We start from the raw sequence: 23,975 nt of genomic DNA, 5'->3' as shown, positions 1-23,975 counted from the left end.
GGAGTGAGGCACGCTACGCGAACGGTTCTGCGCGACGCGTCGACGAGGATGCAGGGTGAGAAGCAACGACGCGGGTGAATGGCGATGAAAAAACGAGAAGGGAGGTCAGGGAGAGGGGTTACCGCCAAATGCCACTGTGCGGGGGGGAGGGGGGAAGACGCGGAATGATGGAGAGAAGAGGAAGTAGGCGTGGAATACCTTGTCGATGCGCGTGCGTGTGGTGGAGGGTGGAGGGCGTGGGAAGGGGGGAGGGGGTCTTGTACGCGCAACGAGGGCGCCGAAGGATGCATAAAGGGACAGAGAGGAGCAGTAGTGGTTGGGTGGGAGAACACAAGCATCTCACGTAAGCAAACGATGCTCTTTCTCTTGAAGCACTTATTGTGCTTGAAGCATATGAAAAGACGGAATGTGGTTGCAGAGAGATGTTGGTGCCAGGAAAGGATGGACGTCTCCTTTTTGTCTTCCTTCGATGCGGCTCGCGCTCACGGTCCCAGTGGATGGCCACAGCAGCCAATGCGCGAGGCTCCTGACGCTGCAGTGTGCACTCTCTTGCTCCACCGCTTCGACACCTGATTCTTTGTGTGCGAATTTCTTTGGCACACGGCATGAAGTTTGTGTGTGTCGGGGGAGGGAAAGGGGGGTGCATGTGCCTGAGTATCCGGCGGAGAGTGGGTGGGGTTGCACTAGACGTCAGCTGCGCCTACCCCCGAGCTTCCGTAATCGAGAACCAATGCTGTGCAAGGTTTAAGAGTGATGTACTGAGACGTGTAGCGTTGAGAATGACAGATGTATTTCGAGGCTTCACGTATGTCGCTGCGTAAGCGAGAGAACCGCAATATTCGTTGCCTCAGTGGTAGTGAGAAGCTCTAACTTTTCCGAGCTTGACTCCTCATCTGACCCGTCCTGCATCGGCGATCGTTGGCGCCTATGAACCGGAAAGTGTGGTTGCAGCGTTTCATCGCCGTGATCGTTGTCACGGCACGGCAATGGTAGAGCAAGGGTGCGGGCCCTCTCCTTGGGCGCTTCGGGGCATACGTCGTACGTGCGGCTGCCGGTGCTCACCACGACCGTGTCGGGCCCCACCACTGCCAAGCCACTAGTCGGGCCCACAGAGGCGCCAATGTGCTCCTCTGTGCCGTCAGAGGGTATATCTCCTGGACGCCATCGGTATAACAGCACCCCGCCTGCAGAGCAGGTCGACACAAGACCACGCGAGCAACCAGAAGCGCTGTCATCGGAGGCAGCGGCGGCGTGCACATGCAGCAGGTCGAACTGGAAGACTTGGTTCGTGTGGACGGGCCTGGATAGTGTGAAGAGCGGCGCGCGTGGCTTGCGCACATCCCAGCACGCGATGCGGCTATCTCCTTGACTCCCCCCGGCGTAGATGCAGTATGGGTCGGAGCCGTCGATGCCGCTTCGTATCACCTGCACGCCCCGCTTAAGCCCATGCAACTCCGCCACCGGGCACCGCTTCCGGCAGTCGATGAGGTGCACCGACGGCGCATCGTAGCTCCCCACCGCCAGTAGCGAGACTGTGCCCTGCCACTGGCAGTCATGCATAGCGGACACCATCCCTTTGCCGCGCTTGTCGCTGTACGACCAGATGGGCTGGCTGCCCTCAGCCATGATGTCGAACACGCGCACCTGAGTGACATCCTCGAAGCCGCCGTAGCCACCAGCGATCCAGTGCTGGTGCGTCGGCGCCTTGAACCAACACAGTGCGTGCGCGTGGACGTGGTAGTCGCTGTCGTTCGTCGCCGTGTACGAGGCGCGCAGCTCGGCGTCCTCGAGGTCCCATATCTGTATGGGCTGGCTGTGGCACGCCGTCGCGTAGGCCGCATTTTCGGTGCCCTTCTTGAAGGGGCACCACGCAAGGTCAATGGCTGGGAAAGGAAGCTGCACTCGTGGCGCCGTCGCGTCGTCCTCTGCAACCACCACAGCGGAGTTGGTCGAAGCTGCGTAGGCCAAGGAAGGCACGTAGGCCTTGTCGCAGGTGGCAATGAGCTCGCTAGTGCTGTCTGGGGCGCTGTAGAGTCGGCGCACATGCGCCTGCTCTTTCCAAAATGTCGGCATTACTACAGCGCTCGCATGTGGGGTAAGAAGATGGGGGTGGTGACCGCTGTGTGTGCATGTGCGTGTGTGTGTGTGTGTGTGTGTGTGTGTGTGTGTGCAGCCGTCTGCGTTGTCGCAGCTCAGCAGCGGCACACACGAAAGCAAAAAGAGGAGAAGAGGGCGCAGAGCTGCGAACGCAGGACGTTGAACTGGGGAGAAGATGTGCAGCAAAGTCCAAAGAGGGCATGTGGTCCCGACCAGTAGCCGCTGTAAATCACTAGAGTGGATGCACAAAACGCCCGAGAAGTCTGATGCGTTGAGCGGGAGGGGGGTTGTCAGCCATCTCCGTCAGTCGCAGCGACGACTATGCCCTGACAGAGAGCTATGTTAAAACTCTTGGTGTGCATATGTTGCTGCCGCTGTGCTGGTGAGGCCGCTGACGTGAATCGGGACTGGCGGACATGATCAAACTCCGCCATTGTGATCGTCTATGTGTATGCGAGATGAGCTGCTTAGTTTCAACGATGGCATGCCGCGTTGCGCTGGCTCGCAGCCGCAGGCACTGCCAGAACAGCGCTCAACTGCTGAGCCAGCATATCGCTCTCCGTCGCCTGCTGGTGGTCGTCTGTGAGCGAACTGCGCTGCTCATCTTCCAGTCGTGCGCGCACATCGCGCAGCACCAGCTGCAGGCTCATGGACTCCATCGCGACGCCGACGTGAGCCTGCTGAAGCGTCTCGCGCTCGTATCGCTGAAGCAGATAGAGGGAGGCGGCGCTCTGTAAACGACTCTTGAGCTCGTTGACGTACATCCTGCTCGTCTTGAGGCGGCTGTAGTACGGCAACCACACCTGCTCTGCCGCCTCCTTCTCTGCCATGGCGTCGGTAAGCTGTGTTTCTGCCTCGTTTAGCTGCGCCATGAGACGTTGCAGCTTTTCGTCAAGAACTGCGTGTGACGAGGACGGGTGCGCACGCTCCTCCGCGCTCCCGCGGCCCGTCTTCTCCCCTTCCTCCTGCTGCTGCACAACTTGGTTTGCGATGAGGTGGAGCACCGGGTGAATCGCCGGGGCGGAGGTGAGGGCCGCTTTTGGCGCTGGAGTCGCTGCGTGCGACGCAGACGGCGCTAGCTCGCTCCGCTGCGGCTCGTCTCCAGGAACAGTGAGCGCAGACACCTCAGCCGACACAGACGATGCCTCTTCATGAGGCTGCGCAGTGTCCCTGTGCTGCAGGCCACTCGACTCTGCTGCAGACCCGTTCTTAGGCAAATGCGCTTCGCCGCTGGCAAAGGCATCAACATGAGCCGAGTGAGCCGCTTCCTGCCTCCCAACGTAATCAGCCTCATAGGCTGAGTACGGATCGACGTACTGGTGCATGTCCGTCGCGCGCACGCGCATGAATGAGAACGGTGCAGCCGTCGGAGGTGACGCCGATCGCCGCGACCCACTCGCTGCATGTGCCGCAGAGTCCACCGCTGCCGTAGAATCAGCCGCCTCACCGTCCATCGAGGGGTACCCCAACCGGTGCAGCCACCGATCTGAGTGACGCGCCAGCGCAGGAAGGACATGCGGTGTGCAACGAAAGACGCCATCAACGGCCACCGACTCCAGAAGCTGTACAAGGCGATGATTTGGTCGCCGCATGAGAGCAGCCCTGCCGGACGACGGAGCCGCGTGGAGGGATTCGAGAAAGGGCTGGAGGGCCAGTTCAGTTTCGGCGGCGCTGGGGGTCGAGCGGAGGAACGTGTAGAGGGTCGCTGTGGTGTCACTCAGGTCCGCGGCGATAGTCACATTCTGCAGGCTGGTTGCTTTCAAGTGAAGCACCGGTAGGGTTGTCATGATTCTATGTATATGTGGTCCACCACGGGGAGGGGGGAAGGATGAGAGGCGAGATGCGCGGCGGCAATCGGATGGCGCCGTCTCTCTCCAGGTACGTATGTGTGCAGCAGCGCACAGAGGACAGACGTGGGAGCCACAGCTGGACGGTGGTCCTGCAGTCTTAGCCGGCGCGCTGCGCTGTGGGTGAAAGAAAAGCAAAAAAAAAAACGCTCAGCACACTTCGCGCGCACTTGACAATCACGCAAACCGGGGGGCGGGCACACCTCCACGTGTCCATCACGTGCCTTAGAGCGAGCACAGCCACCGCAAGGTAAAGGAGAGAGACAGAGAGAGGTGCAAGAGGGGAGGGGTAAAAGCGAGACACCGTGTCACCACTCGATCTGTCGATACGCGGACGTCGAGAAGGACGGCAAAAATAATAAGCAGAACAACAACACGCGCGCAGCTCCGTCATCTGCCCTCTTTACCTTGCTCTTGCTTCCACAGCGGCTACCATGCATGGGGTGAGGGCGGCCAACTGGCTGCCCCTTGCCGCGATTGGCCTTCTGGGAAACAGCGGCCACGCTTGCACATCGCACGGCACGTCTCGCGTCACTGAAACACACAAACGCACGCACACTCTCGCAAACACGCTGCGTGTTATCTCAGAGAATGTTACCGCCTGGAGCTTCGCCTTCGATGACCCCTGACCGGTGCAGCGGGACTGCTGCGCCGCGCGGGATGTGCTGCAGTTCCTCCGACTCGGCACGAGGGGCCAAATAGAGGTCAATATACTTGGTGAGAACCTGCACCCACTCGTCGCGTTCTGCCGGCGACGACGCCGCCAGCACAACTTGCTCCCGCGCCTCGTTGGGCGTGTAGTAGTCTACAGCGAAGTACGTCTTGTTCGCGTCCTTCGCCTCTGGGCAATCGTCAGGCAAGATGAGCGGCCAGCACACAGCAGCCTTCTTAAAGCGGCTGCCTCGGCTGTTGAACGTCTCGATCCAGAAGTCGGCGTGCCCGAGTGGCCGAGAGGGGTTCTGGCGGTACTCCGCTTCGGACGCGTACCACGAGATCCCAGCGCTACCGGACACAACAATGTAGTGAGGCACGAAGGAGCGACTGCCGCCGCCGAACAGGCCACTGCCCCGCACCAAGTGAAGCAGCGTGCCTTCCTTATGCGTGGCGGCAGTGGGGATGACAACGCGCGCGGGGGAGGTCGACGGGGGCGCTGCCGACGGGCTCCCGGCTCGATCGGGTGAAGTGGAGGTGGAGGAGCCTATGGAGGGACCTTTCACGGTAACCGTCACAGTGGCGGCGCTGTACACTCTCTGGGGGCTCGGTGGAGATGTGGCCGCCGCGGGTGCAGTCGCTGGTGCCGCACGAGTCCTGCCCTGCGACCCGCAAGTGAACGCAGCTCGTGCTGCACGACTTTTTTCCAACTGCGCTGCCAGCAAGCGGCACTCCTCTTGAGAAGCGAGCATCAGCTTCTCGGCCTTCGCCTCGAAAAGCGTCGGCATGATGCTGGCAGCTCCACTGTTCCGGCGCTTTTTTCGTGGGGGAAAGGGAAGGGGGAGATGTAACTCAGAGTATGAGCCGGCCAAAACGAGAGACTAGCTGCTTCTCGCTCGGGATTCGCGGCTGATGCGACGCCAGCGCCGCCTCTGACCACGGGCGCTTGTGGCGCGGAGAGAAAAGGTGGCCAAAGAGGCCGCACGCAAGAGCCGTGGAAGAAAGAAGATTGCAAGTAGGATGAGAAGGGGCATCAAGGCACAGCAAAGCCATCTGCGCACTCCCCTGCTGCACGCGCTTGGGTGCAAGCGCAACGTTTGCGCCACCCTACGCTCTCTTATCCAGTTACGGAGCGGCATCTTGCCACGTAGATTACAGAGTACCACCACTGAGACTCGCCGCGACGCACCACAAAGACACGCGAACGAGGACGCGTCTGTGCGCTGGCGATGGGCAAGCCGCTTTCGGCACCGTCGCCGTCACATCCACGCTTCACCTTCTCCGTTTGTGCGTGCTTGGGTGCGCCTAATAACATGCGTTTTTACTTTTGGGTCGCTCGTTTAGAAGGTGGGGTCGACGGTGGAAGCCCCTCTTGGCTAAAGCTTTAAATCAAATCCTACCTAAACCGTGCGCGGGGCACACTCATGCACGGCATTTCGCCTCATCACACACATGCACAGGTACACACACGCACTCTCTCTCTCTCGAGAGAGAGAGTGCGTGTGTCCGACAGTGAGGCAGAGCCAGTGCGTGTCTCACGAAACACAGGAAGCAAAACAGAAACGAACATAGACTACGCAGAGAGCAATCATCGAGACAACACATTGGAAGCACATTGAAGTGTGAGAGAGACACCACTCTGTGCACTGCCACTCCCCTCATGCCGTGCAGCTTTCGCGCCCCGTCTCGCGCAATCCTCCGCACGTGCCACTGCAGCAAGACCAAAGCCAACTGGGTTGCTGTCGACCGCAGCGACGGCAGCATCTGTCCACCCGCGGCCCGTCCGTACAGCGACCCAAGCTGAGCTGCCGCAATGCGAACTGGCATGCACTCACACGCACCCACTTCAGCGCATGCTGCCACGCGATAAGCGTGGGAAAGACAACGTGACCACAAAAGGAGTAGACGAAGGCAGGCACGAGCTCAGCCGTGCGCCAGTCCTCCCTTGTCTGGCGCACGGCCGGCCAGCCTTCTACATCTCCGTGATGTACTTCTCTGTGCCGGGGATCGACACAGTGCCGGCATAGTGGTGTTTCGCCATGGCGCCCGGCTTGTTCCAGCTGGCCCACTCCATCTCCTTCGCGTACTCGTTCTGCGCCCACTGCGGCATCGCGATCCCGGGAAGGTAGAAGGCGCACTGCATGCACTGGTACCAGTCCATATTGCCGAGCATCAGCAGAGCCATGAGAGCGGTCGGGATGCCCATGATCAGGTTGCGCACCATGATGAGGCCGGCACGGTTGTCGAAGCGACCGTACTGGATAAAACTGGACCACATACGACCACCCCAGCCGCCGCACATTGTGATGGGGTAGAAGTTGTTGTACGGGGCCATCCAGCTGACACGGTTCCAGTTGATGCCCATGAAGTCACCCGCGAAGATGCGGGCGGGAAGAGAGGCCTTCGGTGGCGCCATTTGTGCGTTCTTCGTGTATGTGCGGGCGTGCGTGCGTGTTTTTTTTTGTTTGGGGGAGGGGGGTCTGCTGGGCGGAAGCGCGAATATGCAAGGGGAGTACGAAAGCAAAATGAAAGGAGAGCCGCTACGTAATTTTATCTACCTAACAAGCACCCATGCACCTTCGCCGCGACAGTGGGTGCAGCAGTCGTCGTAATAGTGGTGGGGGAGAGCGAGAGATGAGAGTGAGACGCGTGCAAGACCATGTGGAGAGGTGATGGGTGCATCGTGCGTGCAAACGAAAGCCCCATTGTGTGCCGTGACCAGAGAAGCGAAGGGGGGAGAAGAGGCGGGCGGGCGGGAGTAGATATGCACTCCCGTCTGCGTCCATGGCAGAGAGGGAAAAAATGCATCTCGTCGGCGACGAAAAGAAGGGCGACGAGGACAGCAGCACAGCGCAGTTTGTCGCACAGCGCAGTTTGTCGCGCAGGCGCGCTCATGCGTTTGGGCAGTAGCAGCATACCTCATTTCATTCTCCATTGTTTTTTTTTATAGGGAAAGGATCCAGGAAAACAACAGTGATCGCGTAAGGAGGGAGCAGACAGACAGGCCGCGTCGCCTCGGGCCTCGCATGTGTGAGTGCGTGTGCAGTCCATTCACCGGACCCCCTTCCTAGCAGGAGCAACGGCCTCCCTGCACACCCCCCCCACCCGTCACTTCGGGTGTGCCGCCGTCCTCTTAGTGGGGGAAGTGGAAGGGGAGAGTATATCAGAGGCAAATTGAAAGAAGACGGACAACGCGGGAGTCAGCAAAACAGCGTGCGGCCGATGCTCAGCAGCGTGGCCTCCGTCTCCTCGTCCACCTCGGCCTTCATCTCGCGCAGCGCCTCCAAGGCACTGCGAGGGGAGTCGAGTTCAGTTGCTTCTACAATGGTGCCGACACCACTGCTGTGAGCATGCTCACCTTGTGGCACGGCGAGGGTGTCGCCGACGTTCACGCACGCCTGTCGCGCTTCTTCTCTGATACTCTCCAAGCGCTGCTTGGCCTCCTGCGTGAATGCGTCTTGATCGCGCTTATACCTCCGCAATACCTCACAGATGATGGCGCTTGTTGCGTCGTACTGCGCTTGTGCGCCGGATGCCGCCACTGTGCCTCTCGTTGAATCCTGCTCAGTTAAGGCAAGATGAAGAAGGCACCGCAGCAGCTCGCGATGCGTCGTGTCTATTGCACGGCGCACCAACGCTTCTTCGCTGTTTGCCCGCTCCGCTTCCTCCTGCAGCTCCTCCAGCGCCATCTGTAGCATTCGTGTCTCGCGCACAAGGTGCTGCCGCTGCGCCCTCACATAGTGGGCGCGGTCCCGAGTAGGATCGCCGCTGCGGTCGCTTCGATGCAGCGAAGGTACGCTCATCTGACGTCTGTACCCGCTCAGAGGATAAGAGGGGGGCCGCTAGTCGTCGCTGATTCTCTGGATCTTTAGTTGTGGTAATGGGAAGGCGGCATGAGTGAGAGAGACAGCAGACACGGCGGGAGAGACGATGAGGCAGTATGCATTTGCGTGTAAGCGCGTGTCGATAGGCACAGTAATCCCAACTCCTGCGGGCCATTGCATTCTCTGGAGAAGAACAGCGCAGCTTTCGCCTCCCGGAGAAGTGCCGGAGCGCACCCGTGAAGTCATTTGCAGCGGCAGAGCGCGCGGAGGCTCCATCCGGCATGCGTCACAGCGCGAGGTTCGCTTTCGGTTTTCTCTCCCCTCCCTCCATCAGGGGACTCCGCACAAGCCACAAAAAGGCGGCGCCGCGTGCGTTTACGCCGGCAAAGAAACCAACGAGAGCCTGAAAGCACCTGGATGAAGCATCAGAACGCGCGCAGCACACACTTGGGCACGCGTGCAACAGAGAGGGGGAGAAAAAGGGGGAGGGTCATAGATGCGCACGCGCGCTGCGCGTGCGCAGAGGGAGGAAAAGAAGCGGAAACAAGTCGAGAAGAACAGCAAGACAAAACAAATAATGCGAGACAACGAGCAAGAAGTGAGAGAAGCGTGAGTGGCAGTAAAAGAGTCCGCAGGCAGCAGAGGAGGCAGCCCACACCTCAGACATAGCCACGTGGGGGTATACCTGTGCACACGCGTGCACCGGGGGGTCGAGTCGCCAACGCTGAAGATCTGCCCCTACCACGTGGAAGACAAAACGGAAGAGGGGAAGAAAAAGGCAGCCGCGTATGCTGCACCAGGTCCGCATGGTGCGCCCTACTGCACGCCTGTGCCAGGCTGGTTTACAGAGAAAATATTGTTGGCGTCATCGGCCTCCTCCTCGTAGAAGACGGCGCCGACTTGCGTGCGGTGGCGACGGCGGTTGATCTTCTTTAGGATCGTGTTGCCAACGTCGGCAAACAGGCTCGAAGCTGCGATGATGGGGGCACTCAGCGATGCCGTCGATTCTCCCACCGCATGGGCAGAGATCCACAAGGACACGTAGTACGATGCTATCACTATCAGGCACAACAAGAAGAACTGGAACCCGGACAGGAGCTGCTGCGTCGTGTCCTCTGCACCCACCGACGGCGCAAAATCAGAAGCCGACTGTACAGAGATCGTCGGCATGGCACGCGCTAATCTACTTAATCACTGAGCGTGGTGTGGGGAGATAAGAGAACTAGAATGTGCGTGAAGCGTGTTCTCTCCTCTGCGCGCGTGTGTGGGTGTGTGTGTGTGTGTGTGTCTAAGTGCGTGTGCGTCTGCGTGTGCGCGGCTGCTCAACACCGCAGGTGCCGCAAAATGAGCAACCGTAGCAGTGGATTCGTCAAGAGCAGGCGTGCGAGAGAGCAAAATGAAAAGCCCCACGGAGAGAGGGAGGAGAGGAGATAAGAGGAGTACCTCCCGCGCCACTGTGTACCTTCATATGGCTGTGGAGACGGGTGTGTGCGCGCATAGGCGCGGAATGCATCGGAGTGGATAGCGCTGCAAAGAGCGCAGAAAGCTCCTGCAGGGAGAGCGCATAACCGGCACACAGATCCGAATTCCTAATATAGAAAGAAACCGTTGTCGGTGGAGAGGGAGGGGCTAGCATCCGAGGAGGTACATACCAGCCTTAAAGGCTCAGTCAAGTTTGGCGCGGCCCCCAGCAGAGCCCCCTATACCTCCCCGCCGGGTCCGCGAACGTACGCACTCGCACGGCTTTAGCGACATAGGAGCGCGCGCCTGTGCCAGGCAATTCTGTGCCGTTAAAGAGAGGTGGTGTGTGTGTGTGTGTGTGTGTGTGTGGCTGAGCGAAACACATGGCAGTGGAAGGAGACGCAGGAGATTAAGGGTGGCTGCGCACCCCTTTATGAGCGCGCATACGCCCATGGCAGTCCGAGAGACTCTGACGTCAAGTTCACCGCTGCGCTCGACGTCGGCGCCACTTCTGGTAGTTCGTGTCGTGCAGCCAGTCCGCCCTCCTGTCCTCTGCCTCCATGCCGGGCAAGGTAGGGCGAACCCAGAGGGCGTGAGGGTGCGCCACTCCGCCAGTCGGCACATGCTGTGCCGTGTGCACAGTCTCGTATTCGTTCTCTGTAAGCTCGAGCACCTCGTCCGTGCGTGGCGCACTCACGGCACCGCTACCGCCATCGGCATCCACCCGCGATGCGGACACGCTGGCGCTATCTACGGACGGGCTCGCCCAGAGTCGAGCAGAGCCACTGTCCTTGCAGGTGCGCCGAAGCACGTACAGCAGTGCGTCCCGCAGCGCCACTCGCCACTCCTCCAGCGCTGCAAGATGCTTGGATCGCTCTGGCATATCTGGGGGCACATCGAGGCGCACGGTAAAGTCGATGACAGACGAGGCAGGGTCACGGAGAGTGGGGTGGCGCCGGTACTCGACCTCCGCCACAACGCCAGCCGCCTCCAACTCGGCCAAGACAGCGGGGTGAAGAGCAGTGCCGGCAGTAGCAGGCGGCGCCTCCGCGCTCCCCGTTGCCTGAGCAGTGGCCTTGATCCCGGACGACGGCAGGAGCGACTCGGCAGCTGCGCCCACCCACACGTAGAACCGGCCAGACAGCTTCGCGGAGGATGGGGCGGAGAGCAGAAGATGGTTCTCAGCTGCTTTCTCCACTGCCGTGAGAAAGTTGCGCGTCTCGGCCGCCGTGTCAGTGGCCGAATCCTCAACGCCGAGCTGCCGCCGCTGCTGAACCATTGACTGCTTCTGGAGCAGGCGCAGTTGCCTGCGCAGCACGTGAGACTGGACATGCTTGAGCAGCAGCAGCTCACAAAGGGCCTTAGCGGAAAGGGTCAAGTGCGGCAGCAATCGGCGCAGGGCGCCCAGGACATCCACGTGGCACGTCGCGCTACTGATGCCGCAGTCTGCTGGTAGTGCTGGCTCAGCAGCGCCGAGGCTAGAGTCAGAGGCGGGCGCAGCGGGCAGCCGGTGGGCGCACCCTACTGGCACTCCCGCGTGAAGAATCTTCGAGACTGCCTTCGACGAGCGCCCTCGCCCCGCGACATCGGCTCGCTCCATGTTCTGCACAAACTGGAAGGTGGCCGGTGTCAGTGCCGAGACGACGTGGCTGTCCGGATGTGTCCACCAAAAGCACGGCAGGGGCGGCACACTTGCAGCCGCTCCGCCGCTTCGCCCATGTTCATGCTCCCGAAGCTGAGCTGCTGACGTTACGCGCAGGCACACCACAAAGCCGCCGTCACTGCCCGTCCGCATCGGGTCAGTTCGCCACGCCGCCTGGGCAACGGAATCGCGCAGCTCCGGGCTGTACTGCTCCGCCTCTTGCCCCGCAGATCCGTCTTCGATAGCAGCCCATGTGCTGAGGCCCGGCCGACCCTCGCTGCAGAGCAATCGCAGCAAGGAGGTGGCCTCTGGGGATGCCATGCACGCTTCCATGGCAGGTGAATCTAGCGGGACGCACTCCACGCCCAACGGTCGCCTCACATGCCCTGCAGCCGCCGCACCGTCGTCGGCCGCCCCCCTCTCCGCCGTGCACGACTGTTGCGGTAGCCGCAGCTGCAACCCGCCACCCTCCATGCGAATGCGCTGCAAAACAGCGCACACAACTGCCTCGTTCTCGATTACGTTGGCGCTCTGAGTGGCGTAGATGACCCAACCACAGCTGTCCGCCCTCACAGCATGTATGGCCGCGTAGAGCTGCTTCTGCAACTTGGAGAAGTTGGCGCTCGCCCTCTGGCAGCGTTCCACGAAGGTGTTCGGCGGCGCCCTTGACACGAAGCTGTAAGCACCGCGGCGATACGACGACGGTGTGTGCCCTCCCAACGGCGCGAGATCGGAGTCTTCGTCGGCGGCCTCTTCGTTGCCACCGGCGAGCCAGCCACGGGGGCGAACACCGTCCTGCGATGTTGCGGGAACGCACAGCACCACTCTGCTGAGAAGGCTCGAAACCGCCGCTTCTGAGCTGCCGTCCGTCAAGCTGCAACGCGGAGGCGTAAGTGGCCGCCCCCTCCGGTTTGGCGAACGAGGTTGGAGATACACCACGTTCGGGTACCGGTCCGTCACCGCCACAGCGGACTCGTCACACGGAAGTGACGCCACATTGGTCTGACGATGTTGTGACCTCAAGCCTTTGTGCTCCCCACCTTTCACCTGGTGTCGATGCGCCGCGGTGCGGCCTGTGAAAGATGCATCCTCGACGACGATCACCACACGCGCCAAGCGGTCCGCCGCGGCTGGGTCGCTGGATTCCGCCTGCGCAGCTCGAAAGAGATAATGCACGATTTCCGTGTGGTACGTGCAGGCCGTCTCGTCTCGGTCACTCGCTTGGCAGAGCACGACTTCGTAGGGTTGTGGCGCGCTATCCTCGCTGGACACAGCGACAGCTGCAAGCCGCACACTCAGCAGCGACACCACAAGCGATATGTCGTCCACGTGGAGGACAGTATTGCTGGCCACCTGGCGCTGCAGCCAGTACATATGAGCGAGGCTTGGCGGCTGCGTTGGAAGGCTCGGAGCTGGAGCCGCCACGGCAAGCGCAGATGCAGCTGTTCTGTCGCTCGCTGCTGCCGCTGCTGGCTCTCTTGGGGCATTCGTCAGAGACACAGACCGGCCTGCGGCTGGCGATTGAGAAGAGTCTGCCCCCACGTACGGCGGCGCGTCCAGCATCATCGCACCAAGCGCATCGGCGTCGGCGATGAGGTCAACTGATGCAGCAGCGGAGGGCGACGCTGCTTGATCACCGGTGGCGCTGGGTGCTTCTTTCGGAATAAGCACGGACGATGCACAATCACCACGAATGACTGGAGTAGCAGCATCGGTGTGAGGCACCCGTGACTGCAATCGCGACGTTGCGGCGGAGAAGCAGACATGGAGCGGTGCGCCAAACGCCTGGGTGGGCGGAAGGGGCACGGCGTACAGGCACGGGTCGAAGGGCGTCGGCGCGAAGACGGGTAACGCGTAAGGCGCGCCTGCCACACCCGCCGAGCCGCTGCTCCCGATGCCGCTGTCGAGGCCCGTGGAGGCTGTGCTGTGCACCTCGAGCTGATCCCGCACCGTGAGCCGCGTCAATGGCAGGACACTGTTCACCAGGAAGAGAGGCCGTGAAGGCCGTAGCATGGTGTCCACAAACGCGTATCGTTCTGACTCGTCAATGATGCCCTGCTCCACGTAGAAGTCACCAAAGAACTCGCGCTGCACGTCACGCATTTCGCGACGGCGCTCCTCGTCCGACTGGGGGGCCGGTGGCATCTGCGTCCCATCCACTTCCTCATCCGCTGCCCCTGCCAGCTCCACAAAGAAGCGCCGCGCCAGGGCCAGCGTGGACTCGTGCATCTCCGCCACCTCATCCTCCTCCTCTTCGGCCAGATAGCGGTCTGCCGCCTCGTCTGTAGCGAATGTGATGGGCTCCGATGTAGCGCCGCTATCTCGACTGCTCGGGTCCGGCACCAGTTGAACAGGGGTCGCCTCTCGCCATGCACCGCGCAGCAGCTCCCTCTTCTCCTCACTCGACAGGTTCTTCATGTTGCCCCATTCACGCCGTATGCTAGGGGTGGGCAGCCCTCGCAGACTGCGCGGCAGGCGCTGCTTGGCGTGGTGGCCGGCCACTCGACGAGTGAGGGTCAGCATGGCCTGTGCGTGATATCGGTGACCGCACACGCGGCACGTGTGGGGGGAGGGGGTATTCCTGATTGCGCGTTCGCGCGTGTATGTGTGGCGACGTGGATGGCACGGCCCCCTTCCCGCTTCGCTGCGGGTTGGCGCATGGCAGTCCCGCACAGGCGTGCAGAGAAAGCGAAAAGAAGCGAAGAGGCAGAGAGGAAGAGTCGGTGTGCCGTGATCGGCCAACAAGATGCAAGGCAGTCAACGGGCTGAAGTGCATTGGGGCGAGAGCAACAGCAGCAGCAGCAGCAGGCAGGCAGGCAGGCAGAAGCCGGTGCCAGCATGTGCCTCGCTTCTCTCGCGAGCGTTCTCTGTAAGCACAGGAATGAGGAAGCTCAAAGACGCCTCTCCGTCTTGCCTGGAGGGGCAACTCGCCACTCAAGACTGCACAAGCGAACAGCTCTGCTCCGTGGGCTGGGGCAACGGAGAGACGTGAAAGCGGGCCAGTGTCCTCGAAAAAAAAGAAGGCGAAAAGGACTCTCAAGGTGAGTGGTCGGTGCTACCGTCGATGGACTCGGGTGAACTGGCTGGGCGGAGACAGCGCTGCCGCAGCGGCAGTAGAGGAGGGGGCACGTTGAAGGTGAATGCTGCGGTCTCTCTTGTTCAACCGTCCCTGAACAGAGCTGCAAGGCCTTCAGGAATCTGATACATCACACCATGCCGCTTGCCCGCCTGCCAAGTGTGGGTGTAATGCTCTCCCCCCTCCCCCTTTGCTGCTTGGCGCGCTGTCTATCTCGCTGAGCTTGCAGTGCTTTTCTCAGCGGAGGGGGGTCGGGGCTTAGGCGTCCGCAGTCCGTGGAGACGCAGTCACGCACGCACACACACGCACAGTGCACAGTGCACAGTGTCTCACGTGTGCTGCGCTTTCCTACCCTTTTCCCCTTCGTCAGGAGTGCGCGCCATGCCAGCACAGGCACAGACGCACGCAAGCGCCTGGGCATCCCACAGCGGATCGTGCCACTGCGGCGCCGACAAAAGCTCCGCTGCCGTCGCGTCACTGTTTGCAGCTTTCTCCAGTGCCGTCATCAGCGATGGCGGCTGCTTGGGCGAAGGGGCGAAGCCGGCCGCCGTGAAGAGAGGGTGTCGGGTGGCATCCACTATCACCGCCTCCAGGGGCGAGCTCAGCAGCCGAAGCGGCCGGGGTGGTGTCCGGTGCGCAGAGCTCAACGCAGCGGCGTGGGCAGCAGCAGCCACATCAGGTAGCTGCTTCGACCCGGCATAGCGAGAGCCTGCCCGGCGACCTCGCTCTGAGAGATGGCACGGTAGGGGTGTCCCAGTGAACGCCAGTCCCAGCGTGCGGTGAAGGACGGAGGCGTCGCTGCTGCCGTAAACGTACACCTTCGCACGAGAGCACAGCGACGCGCCCTCGCCTCCGCTGTAGGGGCTTTCAGGCGCATGCACGAGACCGCGCCACAGCAGATTGATCTGCTTGGCCAGATCTTGCATCGTAAGGCTCTCCTGGAAGTTAAGAGACGAGGACGCCAGCACCAGGGCAGACGCTGCCTGAACGCGATCGGCGTCGACCGCTGCGCCGCCAGTTGAGCGGGCAACGTCACGCCACGCACTGGCGTGAGTGCCGTCGCGGTGTGCGTTGCGCACCTCAATCAAGTTTGCCTCGACAGACGACGCGCAGTCAGCGAGCCAGCTGTACCACGCAGAAGGCCTCTCAAAGCTGCGGCGTAGGAGGGCCTGCAGGAGCTGTGGGTGGTGGCGAGAGAGGTACGCGAGCGACTTGTAGCCTTGCCTGCCTTTGCTGTAGGCACGCAAGCCGCCAATATGCTGCGACGCCGCGGCAAAGTCCGGTGACTCCACCGGCGCAGCATAGAGCAACTCGAGTGCCTCGCGGTTGAACCGGTGGATGTTCGGGATCCCGAACGGGTCCAGCCCCTTGAAGAACTGCACGGTGCTCAGTCGTATCTGCAACTCCCTCACTACCAGTGTCTGAGCCACTGTGGTGGGGTCGGCTGCCGGCAATGAAGACGCACTTTCTCTCTCCAAAACTGGAAAGGCGTTCGCCTCGTCCACGAAATCTGCCGCGGCGTCGGTTTCACCTCCTGACGACTCGCCGTGGCGGAGCGCCGCAAGCGCCCAAAGATCGTTTTCCTCTCTCGTCGCCTTCTTCCCCTCTTTCCGCAGAGCTCGGCGAGGACCGAGAAAAGACGCCATGGCGCCGCGCGCCTCCGCCTCAAGTGGGGCCCGCAGCTCCTCCAGGGCCGCTCCTTGCACGAGAGCCTTTTGAATTTTTGGCAGAAGAAGGTGGCCGCACGGTAGCGGCTCCGCCAACCGCATCACCTCCCTCGGGTTCAACTCCAACACCGTCGGGGCACCCCCAAGTTCGGTCAACGTGTGGGGCGGCAACTGCACTCGGCTGCTATTTGGACTGCATGCCCGGGCATGGGCCTCGCTCGCTTGGGGCGGGCGCCGCGATGGCAGCTCTGCCCGCGTAAATGGCACCAAGGCCAGTGAACGCACATACGAGTTACCGTTGAACTTGACGTACTCCAGGTCAAGGGCGTAGCTGCGCGGCGGTGGCGGCTGGGCGCCGAGGAGTATGCGGTGCGTTGTGCGCATGCAAAAAGGATGCAGGACCACTGGCAGCGGTGACGGCGGCACGATGACTCTCCTGAGTCCTCTGGCGCTCGTGCATGTCTTTACGTAATGCGCGGGTGTTCTCGCTTGGCGAGGAAGTCGGCAAGAAAGAAGAGTAAGATAGGGCAGGAGAAGCGGACGCACACCGCCAGCAACAGCTCGAGCAACGTGAGCACTGGTCTCTCGGCCACCTCCGCTGCCTTCTTTTTTTTTTGTGGTAGGGGAAGGGCTGCCCTTCCGGGCCTCGATGATGGTTGGTAGAAGTCTTATCACATCTGTGCCCGCTCACGCAGGAAACCGAACAGAAGAAGCCATGGCACCTTCTGGTGCATCCAGCACAGCAATTTCCTGTGATGGTGGTGTGCGTGTGCGTCGCTGCCAGATCGCAGTCTGCGGCTGCTGCACTCAGCATTTCTTGTGCGTGTGTGTGTGTGTTTCCTTCGCACGCAGCGCAAGACAGTAGCATCATCTCACGCGCACCACCGCCTGAGCAGCTTGTGCGACGCCACCAATCAAGAGAATAAGAGATGCAGAAACAAAACGCTTGTGTACATGCGCACCGCCCTGTGTGTGTGTGTGTGGTGGGGGGGGGGGGGGCTCCCCTCGTCCTCCTCTCGCTTCGCCGAACCGTCCTGGTCCTCGCCAACATGCGCATGCAAGCCGCCATACAGCACCGGCCACATATAACAAGCATTCAAAAACAAACCCGCCACGCGCACGCGTGTACCACATGCAGACAGACGTACACACACACACACACACACAGATAGAGAGCGATGCGCAGAGAAAGAGCGCGCGCCACTACCGCTGCGGTCAAACAACAGGCTCCTGTACTACGGCGATAAGGAAGTCATCGCTGCAGCGGATGATGATCTCATGCAGCAGCGTGCGGACGCGAATGAGCTCTACGGAGCTCTCCTGAATGGGTGGTGGTGGCGTAGTGGTGATCTGCTTCTTCGCTCCCATTTGGGGTGAGGACTCAGAGGCAGCACGGTGAGACTTTACAGGTGTGAACAGCATTGCCGCCTGTCGTGCTAAATCAGCCGCCATGGCTGCGTAGGACTGGGCCAGAGACCTGTCGAGGTTTTGGAAGCTGTCGCGTATGGGAGTCCCTTCGGACGTGCACACCACCACACCCAGCACGCCCTTGGTGTACGTGATGCGCTCAATAACGCCTTCAATCTGCTCCGCAGACATGATATGCGCGGGAGCGTGCTGCACAGTGGGTAAGAAGAGGAACGACACAGCGCAGGTAGCTGCGGGAAGAGCTGAAGGGCGAACCTGCGAATGGGACCTCGCAGAGCACAGATAAACAACAGTGGTGAAGAGAGGGAGGGTGGTGCAGTTCGAGATCGAGTACGCGATCTCGGGAATGCACGTGACAAGCACACACACGCACGCACAGAACACCGTCGATGCCCCCGTTTGTACTTGTGATACCTCACAGGAAAAGATGGGGAAGGAGGAGGAGCCAACGCACACACGCGTGCGCGGAGCAGAAGAGATCGGAGCGTGACAACGACAGGGAGAACACAGAGGGAGTGAAGAGGGAGCAGAGAGGAGAAACACCATTGTGCTCGGACTTGCTGGAGCTCTGGAGAAGCTGAAAACAAAAAAAAGCGACGCGAGGGCCTACATGCACACGATGTGGGCGCCAGGCTGCCCGCGCAAGGCCCCTTTGACGCCGCTTTCACTTGAAGCGCTGTAGAACAGAGGAGGAAGAGCGGGGGAGGAGGTTAGGTGTACTACCAAGCATAGCCCCTCCTCCTCCCTCTGATGTCTCTCTCTAGCATATGTGGCGCACTCACAACGCCGTTCAGAGTGTCGTTGCAAGAGCAGCCACATCGGCTGTCGACGGCGTGACGCGCGGTCTGGCGAGTGGTTCAGCAGTGTATGACAAGCAGATAGGTAAAGCAGAAATGGACGGGCCCCTCTCCCGCCTCACAGCGACCGGTCAAGCGTGGCGATTCCACGGTTAAAGGTGACATGGAAGGACATGGAAGAAGATGGAGAAGGGAGGAGAGCGGTAGGTGGCAAAGTATGAATGATGTGAAGTGGTGCCGAGTTCCCCCCCCCCTGCGGGGGCCTGGGAGCCTTCCTGCTGCACTCTTTCTCTAGCCGGCGACCTCATCTCGTCCCCCTTCTCCTCCCATACACCACTCACCATCACACCAACGTACGCGCTCGCAGACGTTCGGCAAGCTCCACGAGCGGCACATCATCGTCGGCCGCCGCATCAGGGCAGCTCAACGCGTGGCGCTTGGGCAGTCGCTTGGCTGGTGCCTTTCGTCGACGCTGCGGCAAGAATGCGCAAAAGAGGGGCGGCGATTCGGTGGGAAAACACGTAGCGCTGCCGTCGCTGTCGCTACTGCTGCTACTCGCCTCGACACATCGCCTACGCACCGCTCTCCGGTGGCTGAGAGGTGCGCCACGTCGCTGCCCTGCAGACACACAAGGCAAAGCAGGTGAGCGACACTTATGTTGTCCAGCGCACGACTGTGAGGTGGCCCAGAGATCATCATTGTCACCTTCGCTGCCGCGCTTGGGCGTGGTGCTACACCCGCTTTCGATAATGGCAGCAGCACGTTGAAGCGCTTGAGCGTAGTAGTGCAGCGGGTGTCGCGCGAGGACAGCCGGGCAGCCACGCAACGGATCGGGCAGCAGAGTCGATTGTCCTCTCTGCGGTGTTTGTAGGTCACCATCCCTGACTGCCTCTGCGGTTGGCTTCCTTGTCTGGCGATGCAAGGCGGCAGCAGCAGCTCTCCGTTGCTTCGTAGCGATGTCTGAAGCACTCGGTATCGCGCTTCGAAGAAGATGCAACCACTCCATAAAGAATAGAAGGAAGTACTGCATCCACTTCCTGAGAGACGCCGCAAGGTGCGGCCGAACCACACTCACCGAGATCAGGGAGGGGGACGGCGCTGGTTCATGAGCGGCCCGGGCACCATGGCAGCCGTCGAGGTTAGATGTGACGAGGCGCAGCAGCACGGCACACACGCGCTCGATCTGGCACACGGCAGAGGTCTCAGGAGGGCCGCCGGCTGTGCTGACTGCCGTGTGAGGATCCTGCACGAGAGGCCACAATGCCACCGACAGCACCCCGAGTGCTGCGCTAGAGGCAGCGGCCCGGACGCGCAGGCAATCGTCCTCTCTTGGCCCTGCGAGTGTAGGGCCCCGTTGAGATGCTGAAGATGTCGTGTTTGCAGGCGCTGTATCACACACAGTAGCGCCGCTCTTGAGCACCATCGGCTTCTTTGAGGAAGCAGTGCACCGCTTCGAGGAAGTCGTTCGTGCACTGTCGTCCAGGAGGAGTTCACGGCGAAGATTCGCGGCAACGTCGGAGTGCAGCCAGCGAAGCAGCCCTTCGCTCATCTGAGTCACTGTGGCACCCTCCGCGCCAACAAGCATCATAGGGTCACGGTAGTCAGCCTCTTCTGTGGAGCAGCGCTGCAGCACATCGAGAAACTGAAGGAGAGTGTCTATTGAGAGCATGACTATCAGGGTTCACTGTGCTGGCGTGTGCTTGTATGCGGACGCTTTCCTGCGCGAACTGCTCTTGTCATCCCACACGAGTGCGCCAGTGGACCTGTTGGGCCTAGTCGCCACGCAAACGTCTGTCTATCCTCCGCAGAAGAGATACAACCACAGCACCGTGCATGAACACATGAAAGTCAGAGATGAGCAGAGAGATAGGGGGTGCGACATGTTCGTTGAACTGGTTACGGGGAAGGAGCATGGTTATCAGCGCTGCTGCGCGCGGATACGTCAGCGGTATGTCTGCGGAATGCATGCCCGCTGCACAAGCAAGCGCCGTTCTACGGAGAGAGACTCGCAGAAAGAGTGGCGTAGGCCTTGACACTGTCTGCTGGCGTGCGTTGCCTGTCCCCGCCTCTGGCAATCCGCCTACGCAAACCTCAAGTTGATGTGCCTCAGCGCCTCCGCGTCCACGGCAATCGACGCTGGAAGTAGCACCGGCAGGCAGCGCAACGCCACCGCCTCCACTGGGACGAGAGACAGAGAGCACAACCCGATCGCACTCCCCGCCGGATCTCGTCGCACCGTGGTGTCCCACGAAGAGCGTACAACGACGCATCAGATGAGCAGACAGACGCGACACAAGAAAGGGGTCCCTCTCCGCAGGGACGGACGCGCACTCACCTGCCGGCCTCGGAAGGAGGCACAAGGAGCGGGCACAGGGGAGGGCGCGCGAGGGTTCGTCGCCGGCATCCTCATAGCCGAGGCACGCCACTAGAGTATACAGAGAGAGAAGCCGACACAAACGCGCAAGAGAAACAACGCATGAAGACAGGCGCGTGGGTGCGGAGGTGAGCTGCTTCCTTGTCTTTCCCGCCCATGCAGTCGCGCGGATGCTCTTTGAACGTTCTTCGAAACCCAATGTCGTTGAAGAGAGGGCAAACAAGGCAGAAAGAAAAGGCCTCCGCGCGGTCCATTGATGTGGGTATGCACGCCTCCTCGTGACCCTCCGTCGCCCTAGCAGTCCCACAGCAGCTCCCCGCCACCACCACGACGAGGCCGGGCGCTATCATGTATAGTTATGGCACCCAGCTCAGCAGTCGGCAGGTAGACGAGGGATGCGAAGGTGATGAGAGGGGTGTCTGGGGGTGGGGAAGAGGATTGGTAGCGGGCGGCACCTGCACCGGCGGTGGGCGGGGCATGAAAGACGTGTGAAGTGGAGCTGTGGTCGGCCACTATACGCAGACACTCCAACTCAAAGAAGGCAAGGAGCCACTCACGAAAACAAAGGAGGAAGAGAAACATAAAGGCAGGTCGGTAACGCGCACACAACCACAGTTGTTAACAAGTGCAGCTGCAGATATGCACCAGGGACATGCACAGGCACAGACAGACAAACATACACGCAAGTGAGCCGCTCACTGAAGAGAAGAGCAAAACAAGACAGCAGAAGTGGCACCATGTGCTGCAGATATGCGTACCGCCCCACCCGCGCGCGCGCATTGCAGTATGGCTAGCGCAAGCGTCCGTGTACATGAGTATGGGCGTTTGTGTGTCGGGTGGGATGAAGGGGAAGGGCTGGACGCACTGCTGGGGCAGCGCATAAGAATGCTGACGGCAGCGCGAGTGGCACAGCAGCCGATAGGGGTTGGCAAGAGAGAAGATGCGCACACGTGTCAGAATAGTAAAACCAGCAGCGCTGACGCGAGGGGAGCGGGAGCGGGCCAAGAGAAGTCTGTCTTCAGTCGAGCGCGGGTCTAGTGGCGTGCAGAGAAACAACGCAGGCGCACACACGCGAAGATACATGCAACGAACAAAAAAAAAAACGAACAAAAAGAGGCGAGAAACAAGAGAAGCCTTCAGAGACAGTGAGCGCCGAGGCGAGCGTGCGTGCGCGTGTGTGTGTGCACATGGGCATTGATGTCATTCAGCGGCCTGCGTCGAAAAAAAAAAAGGAGCGCGTGTTAGCGCCATCATCGTGCCACGCCCAGCACCCCCTCACCCTGCCTCAACGACGGCGCCTTCACTGCTCAGCTTCTCTTCTCCACCTCTCCTTTGGAGGGGTTGCGAAAGGGGAAGTCGCGTGTGTTTTGGTAGACGCTGCACAGGTGCGGCTGTGGACCTTTTGCCTTCAGCAGTTCAACGATCCGCTGCATCTTCTTGTGCTGCTCGTCGCTGCTCATGTCCACCACCTTCGCCGGCAATTTACCAGCAGGGTCCATATCCAGCGTCATCGTCACCGTCATGGAGCCGTCCGGCTCCTCCTGCCCCAGCAACGAGTAGCTGTACACGTGGCCGCGCTCGCTGCCCTTCCTTAGCTCTACGGCATCCCCAGTGTAGTCGATGCAGCACTGGGTGAACGCCATGAGGTTGTCCGTGCGCTCTGCGTCGGCCGGCTGGTCGCGGAGCCCAGTGGGCCGAATCCCGAGCTCCTTCTGCTGCGCCGGCGTGAGAAGAGCGCCGAGTGTGACGTAGGAGATTATGTGCCGCGGCGCCACGAACATCACCGGCGCTCCGTAGTGCGTGCTCTGTACCGTGACATTGCCGGCGATGCGCTTCTCGGCATGGTTCTGCTGCAGCAGTCCATCGTACTTGTACATGTAGCTAACGTTCGGATCGTCTTCAAGGTATTCGTCGTCCGCGAGGATGGCCTCCAGAGAGCCTGTGTTGCAGTTCGGCACTTTGGCGGTGAACCGCATCGCCTGTTTATTGCTGTTGTGGCTGGGCTTCGTCTCCCATACGATGTCGTACTTGGCGTCACGCTTCCGCACACTCCAGCCGCCGGAGAGGGCGAACTTCATGCAGGAGGTGAGGATGCGGTTAAACATGCCTTCGCCGATGCCCAAGTCCCTCATCTCGCGCGTGTCCGCGTCGGTGAGCTCCTCCAGCGGCTTCATCGTCGCCGGAGGCTCATGATCGTGCGTCTTACCCATGCTACTAGTGTGCGTGTGGAAGAAGGGCAAGAGGAACCTGATCGCCTAAAGGAACGCAAACGCGGTGAGGCCAGATACAGTGAGAAGACGCGGCTACACCAGGAGACAAGGCAGCATGGAGAGGTACGGCGAAGACCTGCACGGAAATGGGTAGACAGAGAGCTCAGGCTGTTGTCCGTTGAATGCGTGTTTCACGTCAGCCGCTCGCCCACCACCAACGCCGCCACGACCAAGCGTTCGCCGTTGCAACAGCAATGGAGAGGGCAAACAAAAGCGGCGGAATCGGGTTCGATGAAGGCAATCAAATGTGTGGGAAACCGGTGGGGGGGAGGGGTGCTCGCCAGAGAGACGCATGATTCGTCGTGAGCCTCCCCCTTGCACTTGGGCAAGCAGCTCCCTGAATGCACAGTAAACGGCGCGCCTACACGAGCGCATTCGGCTCCGTCATGTGGATGAGCAGGCGCCCGCGCAACTCCCTCCTGTTGGCTCGGCCCCACCCCCATAAAAGCCGCTTCTGCAGTGCCAACACGTTCGGGGGGGGGGAGGTTGAGCCGCTCCGAGTGTGAGAGCAGAACCGCAAGAACGCATCCACTTGTACATCAACAAAATGCTCAACCCTACCGCGCTAACCATCACTTTTACGGCCAGATCCACGCACCATGAACCCTTCATGCGCCAGCATGCACCCAGCGTGCTCCTCTCCTACCATGCGTCATCTCACAGCGAGCGCTTCCCTTTCCTTTGCAGGCGTGAGAGACAGAGGGGGAGGGGGGTGGGGCAGAGATGGAAGAAGCGAGAGTCGCGCCGAGGGCTGCACCGCCAGGAGTACAGTGCGTCCTACTCAGGAGCACCGCGATACGCATATATGTTGTGCTTGTGTACGGGCGACAGCGCGGAGCCG

General features: G+C 60.9%; 11 protein-coding genes across 11 annotated transcripts; all 11 read right to left on the bottom strand.

Moving 5' to 3' along the window:
• Nucleotides 1–801: 801 nt before the first annotated feature.
• Nucleotides 802–2,073, bottom strand: LDBPK_323800 (hypothetical protein, conserved; the record flags this gene model as incomplete). Its single annotated transcript, XM_003863743.1, has 1 exon — nucleotides 802–2,073. One exon carries the CDS (start codon nucleotides 2,071–2,073, stop codon nucleotides 802–804), a length of 1,272 nt encoding a protein of 423 aa, XP_003863791.1.
• Nucleotides 2,074–2,570: 497 nt separating this feature from the next.
• On the bottom strand, nucleotides 2,571–3,689 carry LDBPK_323790 (hypothetical protein, conserved; the record flags this gene model as incomplete). The annotated part of the gene is made up of 1 exon (XM_003863742.1): nucleotides 2,571–3,689. The coding sequence occupies one exon, from the start codon at nucleotides 3,687–3,689 to the stop codon at nucleotides 2,571–2,573; it is 1,119 nt and encodes a 372-aa protein (XP_003863790.1).
• Nucleotides 3,690–4,528: 839 nt separating this feature from the next.
• Nucleotides 4,529–5,347, bottom strand: LDBPK_323780 (hypothetical protein, conserved; the record flags this gene model as incomplete). The annotated part of the gene is made up of 1 exon (XM_003863741.1): nucleotides 4,529–5,347. One exon carries the CDS (start codon nucleotides 5,345–5,347, stop codon nucleotides 4,529–4,531), a length of 819 nt encoding a protein of 272 aa, XP_003863789.1.
• Nucleotides 5,348–6,567: 1,220 nt separating this feature from the next.
• LDBPK_323770 (hypothetical protein, conserved) lies at nucleotides 6,568–7,011 on the bottom strand (the record flags this gene model as incomplete). Its single annotated transcript, XM_003863740.1, has 1 exon — nucleotides 6,568–7,011. The coding sequence occupies one exon, from the start codon at nucleotides 7,009–7,011 to the stop codon at nucleotides 6,568–6,570; it is 444 nt and encodes a 147-aa protein (XP_003863788.1).
• A 784-nt stretch (nucleotides 7,012–7,795) lies between these two features.
• On the bottom strand, nucleotides 7,796–8,398 carry LDBPK_323760 (hypothetical protein, conserved; the record flags this gene model as incomplete). Its single annotated transcript, XM_003863739.1, has 1 exon — nucleotides 7,796–8,398. One exon carries the CDS (start codon nucleotides 8,396–8,398, stop codon nucleotides 7,796–7,798), a length of 603 nt encoding a protein of 200 aa, XP_003863787.1.
• An 837-nt stretch (nucleotides 8,399–9,235) lies between these two features.
• Nucleotides 9,236–9,589, bottom strand: LDBPK_323750 (hypothetical protein, conserved; the record flags this gene model as incomplete). The annotated part of the gene is made up of 1 exon (XM_003863738.1): nucleotides 9,236–9,589. One exon carries the CDS (start codon nucleotides 9,587–9,589, stop codon nucleotides 9,236–9,238), a length of 354 nt encoding a protein of 117 aa, XP_003863786.1.
• Nucleotides 9,590–10,361: 772 nt separating this feature from the next.
• On the bottom strand, nucleotides 10,362–14,045 carry LDBPK_323740 (hypothetical protein, conserved; the record flags this gene model as incomplete). The annotated part of the gene is made up of 1 exon (XM_003863737.1): nucleotides 10,362–14,045. One exon carries the CDS (start codon nucleotides 14,043–14,045, stop codon nucleotides 10,362–10,364), a length of 3,684 nt encoding a protein of 1,227 aa, XP_003863785.1.
• Nucleotides 14,046–14,927: 882 nt separating this feature from the next.
• Nucleotides 14,928–16,649, bottom strand: LDBPK_323730 (hypothetical protein, conserved; the record flags this gene model as incomplete). Its single annotated transcript, XM_003863736.1, has 1 exon — nucleotides 14,928–16,649. The coding sequence occupies one exon, from the start codon at nucleotides 16,647–16,649 to the stop codon at nucleotides 14,928–14,930; it is 1,722 nt and encodes a 573-aa protein (XP_003863784.1).
• An 831-nt stretch (nucleotides 16,650–17,480) lies between these two features.
• LDBPK_323720 (hypothetical protein, conserved) lies at nucleotides 17,481–18,239 on the bottom strand (the record flags this gene model as incomplete). The annotated part of the gene is made up of 1 exon (XM_003863735.1): nucleotides 17,481–18,239. One exon carries the CDS (start codon nucleotides 18,237–18,239, stop codon nucleotides 17,481–17,483), a length of 759 nt encoding a protein of 252 aa, XP_003863783.1.
• A 594-nt stretch (nucleotides 18,240–18,833) lies between these two features.
• On the bottom strand, nucleotides 18,834–20,159 carry LDBPK_323710 (hypothetical protein, unknown function; the record flags this gene model as incomplete). Its single annotated transcript, XM_003863734.1, has 1 exon — nucleotides 18,834–20,159. One exon carries the CDS (start codon nucleotides 20,157–20,159, stop codon nucleotides 18,834–18,836), a length of 1,326 nt encoding a protein of 441 aa, XP_003863782.1.
• A 2,012-nt stretch (nucleotides 20,160–22,171) lies between these two features.
• Nucleotides 22,172–23,074, bottom strand: LDBPK_323700 (hypothetical protein, conserved; the record flags this gene model as incomplete). Its single annotated transcript, XM_003863733.1, has 1 exon — nucleotides 22,172–23,074. The coding sequence occupies one exon, from the start codon at nucleotides 23,072–23,074 to the stop codon at nucleotides 22,172–22,174; it is 903 nt and encodes a 300-aa protein (XP_003863781.1).
• Nucleotides 23,075–23,975: the final 901 nt, after the last annotated feature.

Source organism: Leishmania donovani, chromosome 32 (genome assembly GCF_000227135.1).
Source record: "Leishmania donovani BPK282A1 complete genome, chromosome 32".
Classification (NCBI taxonomy): domain Eukaryota; phylum Euglenozoa; class Kinetoplastea; order Trypanosomatida; family Trypanosomatidae; genus Leishmania; species Leishmania donovani.
The sequence above is the reverse complement of the archived record's forward strand: the minus strand, read 5'-3'. Positions and strand labels throughout refer to the sequence as shown.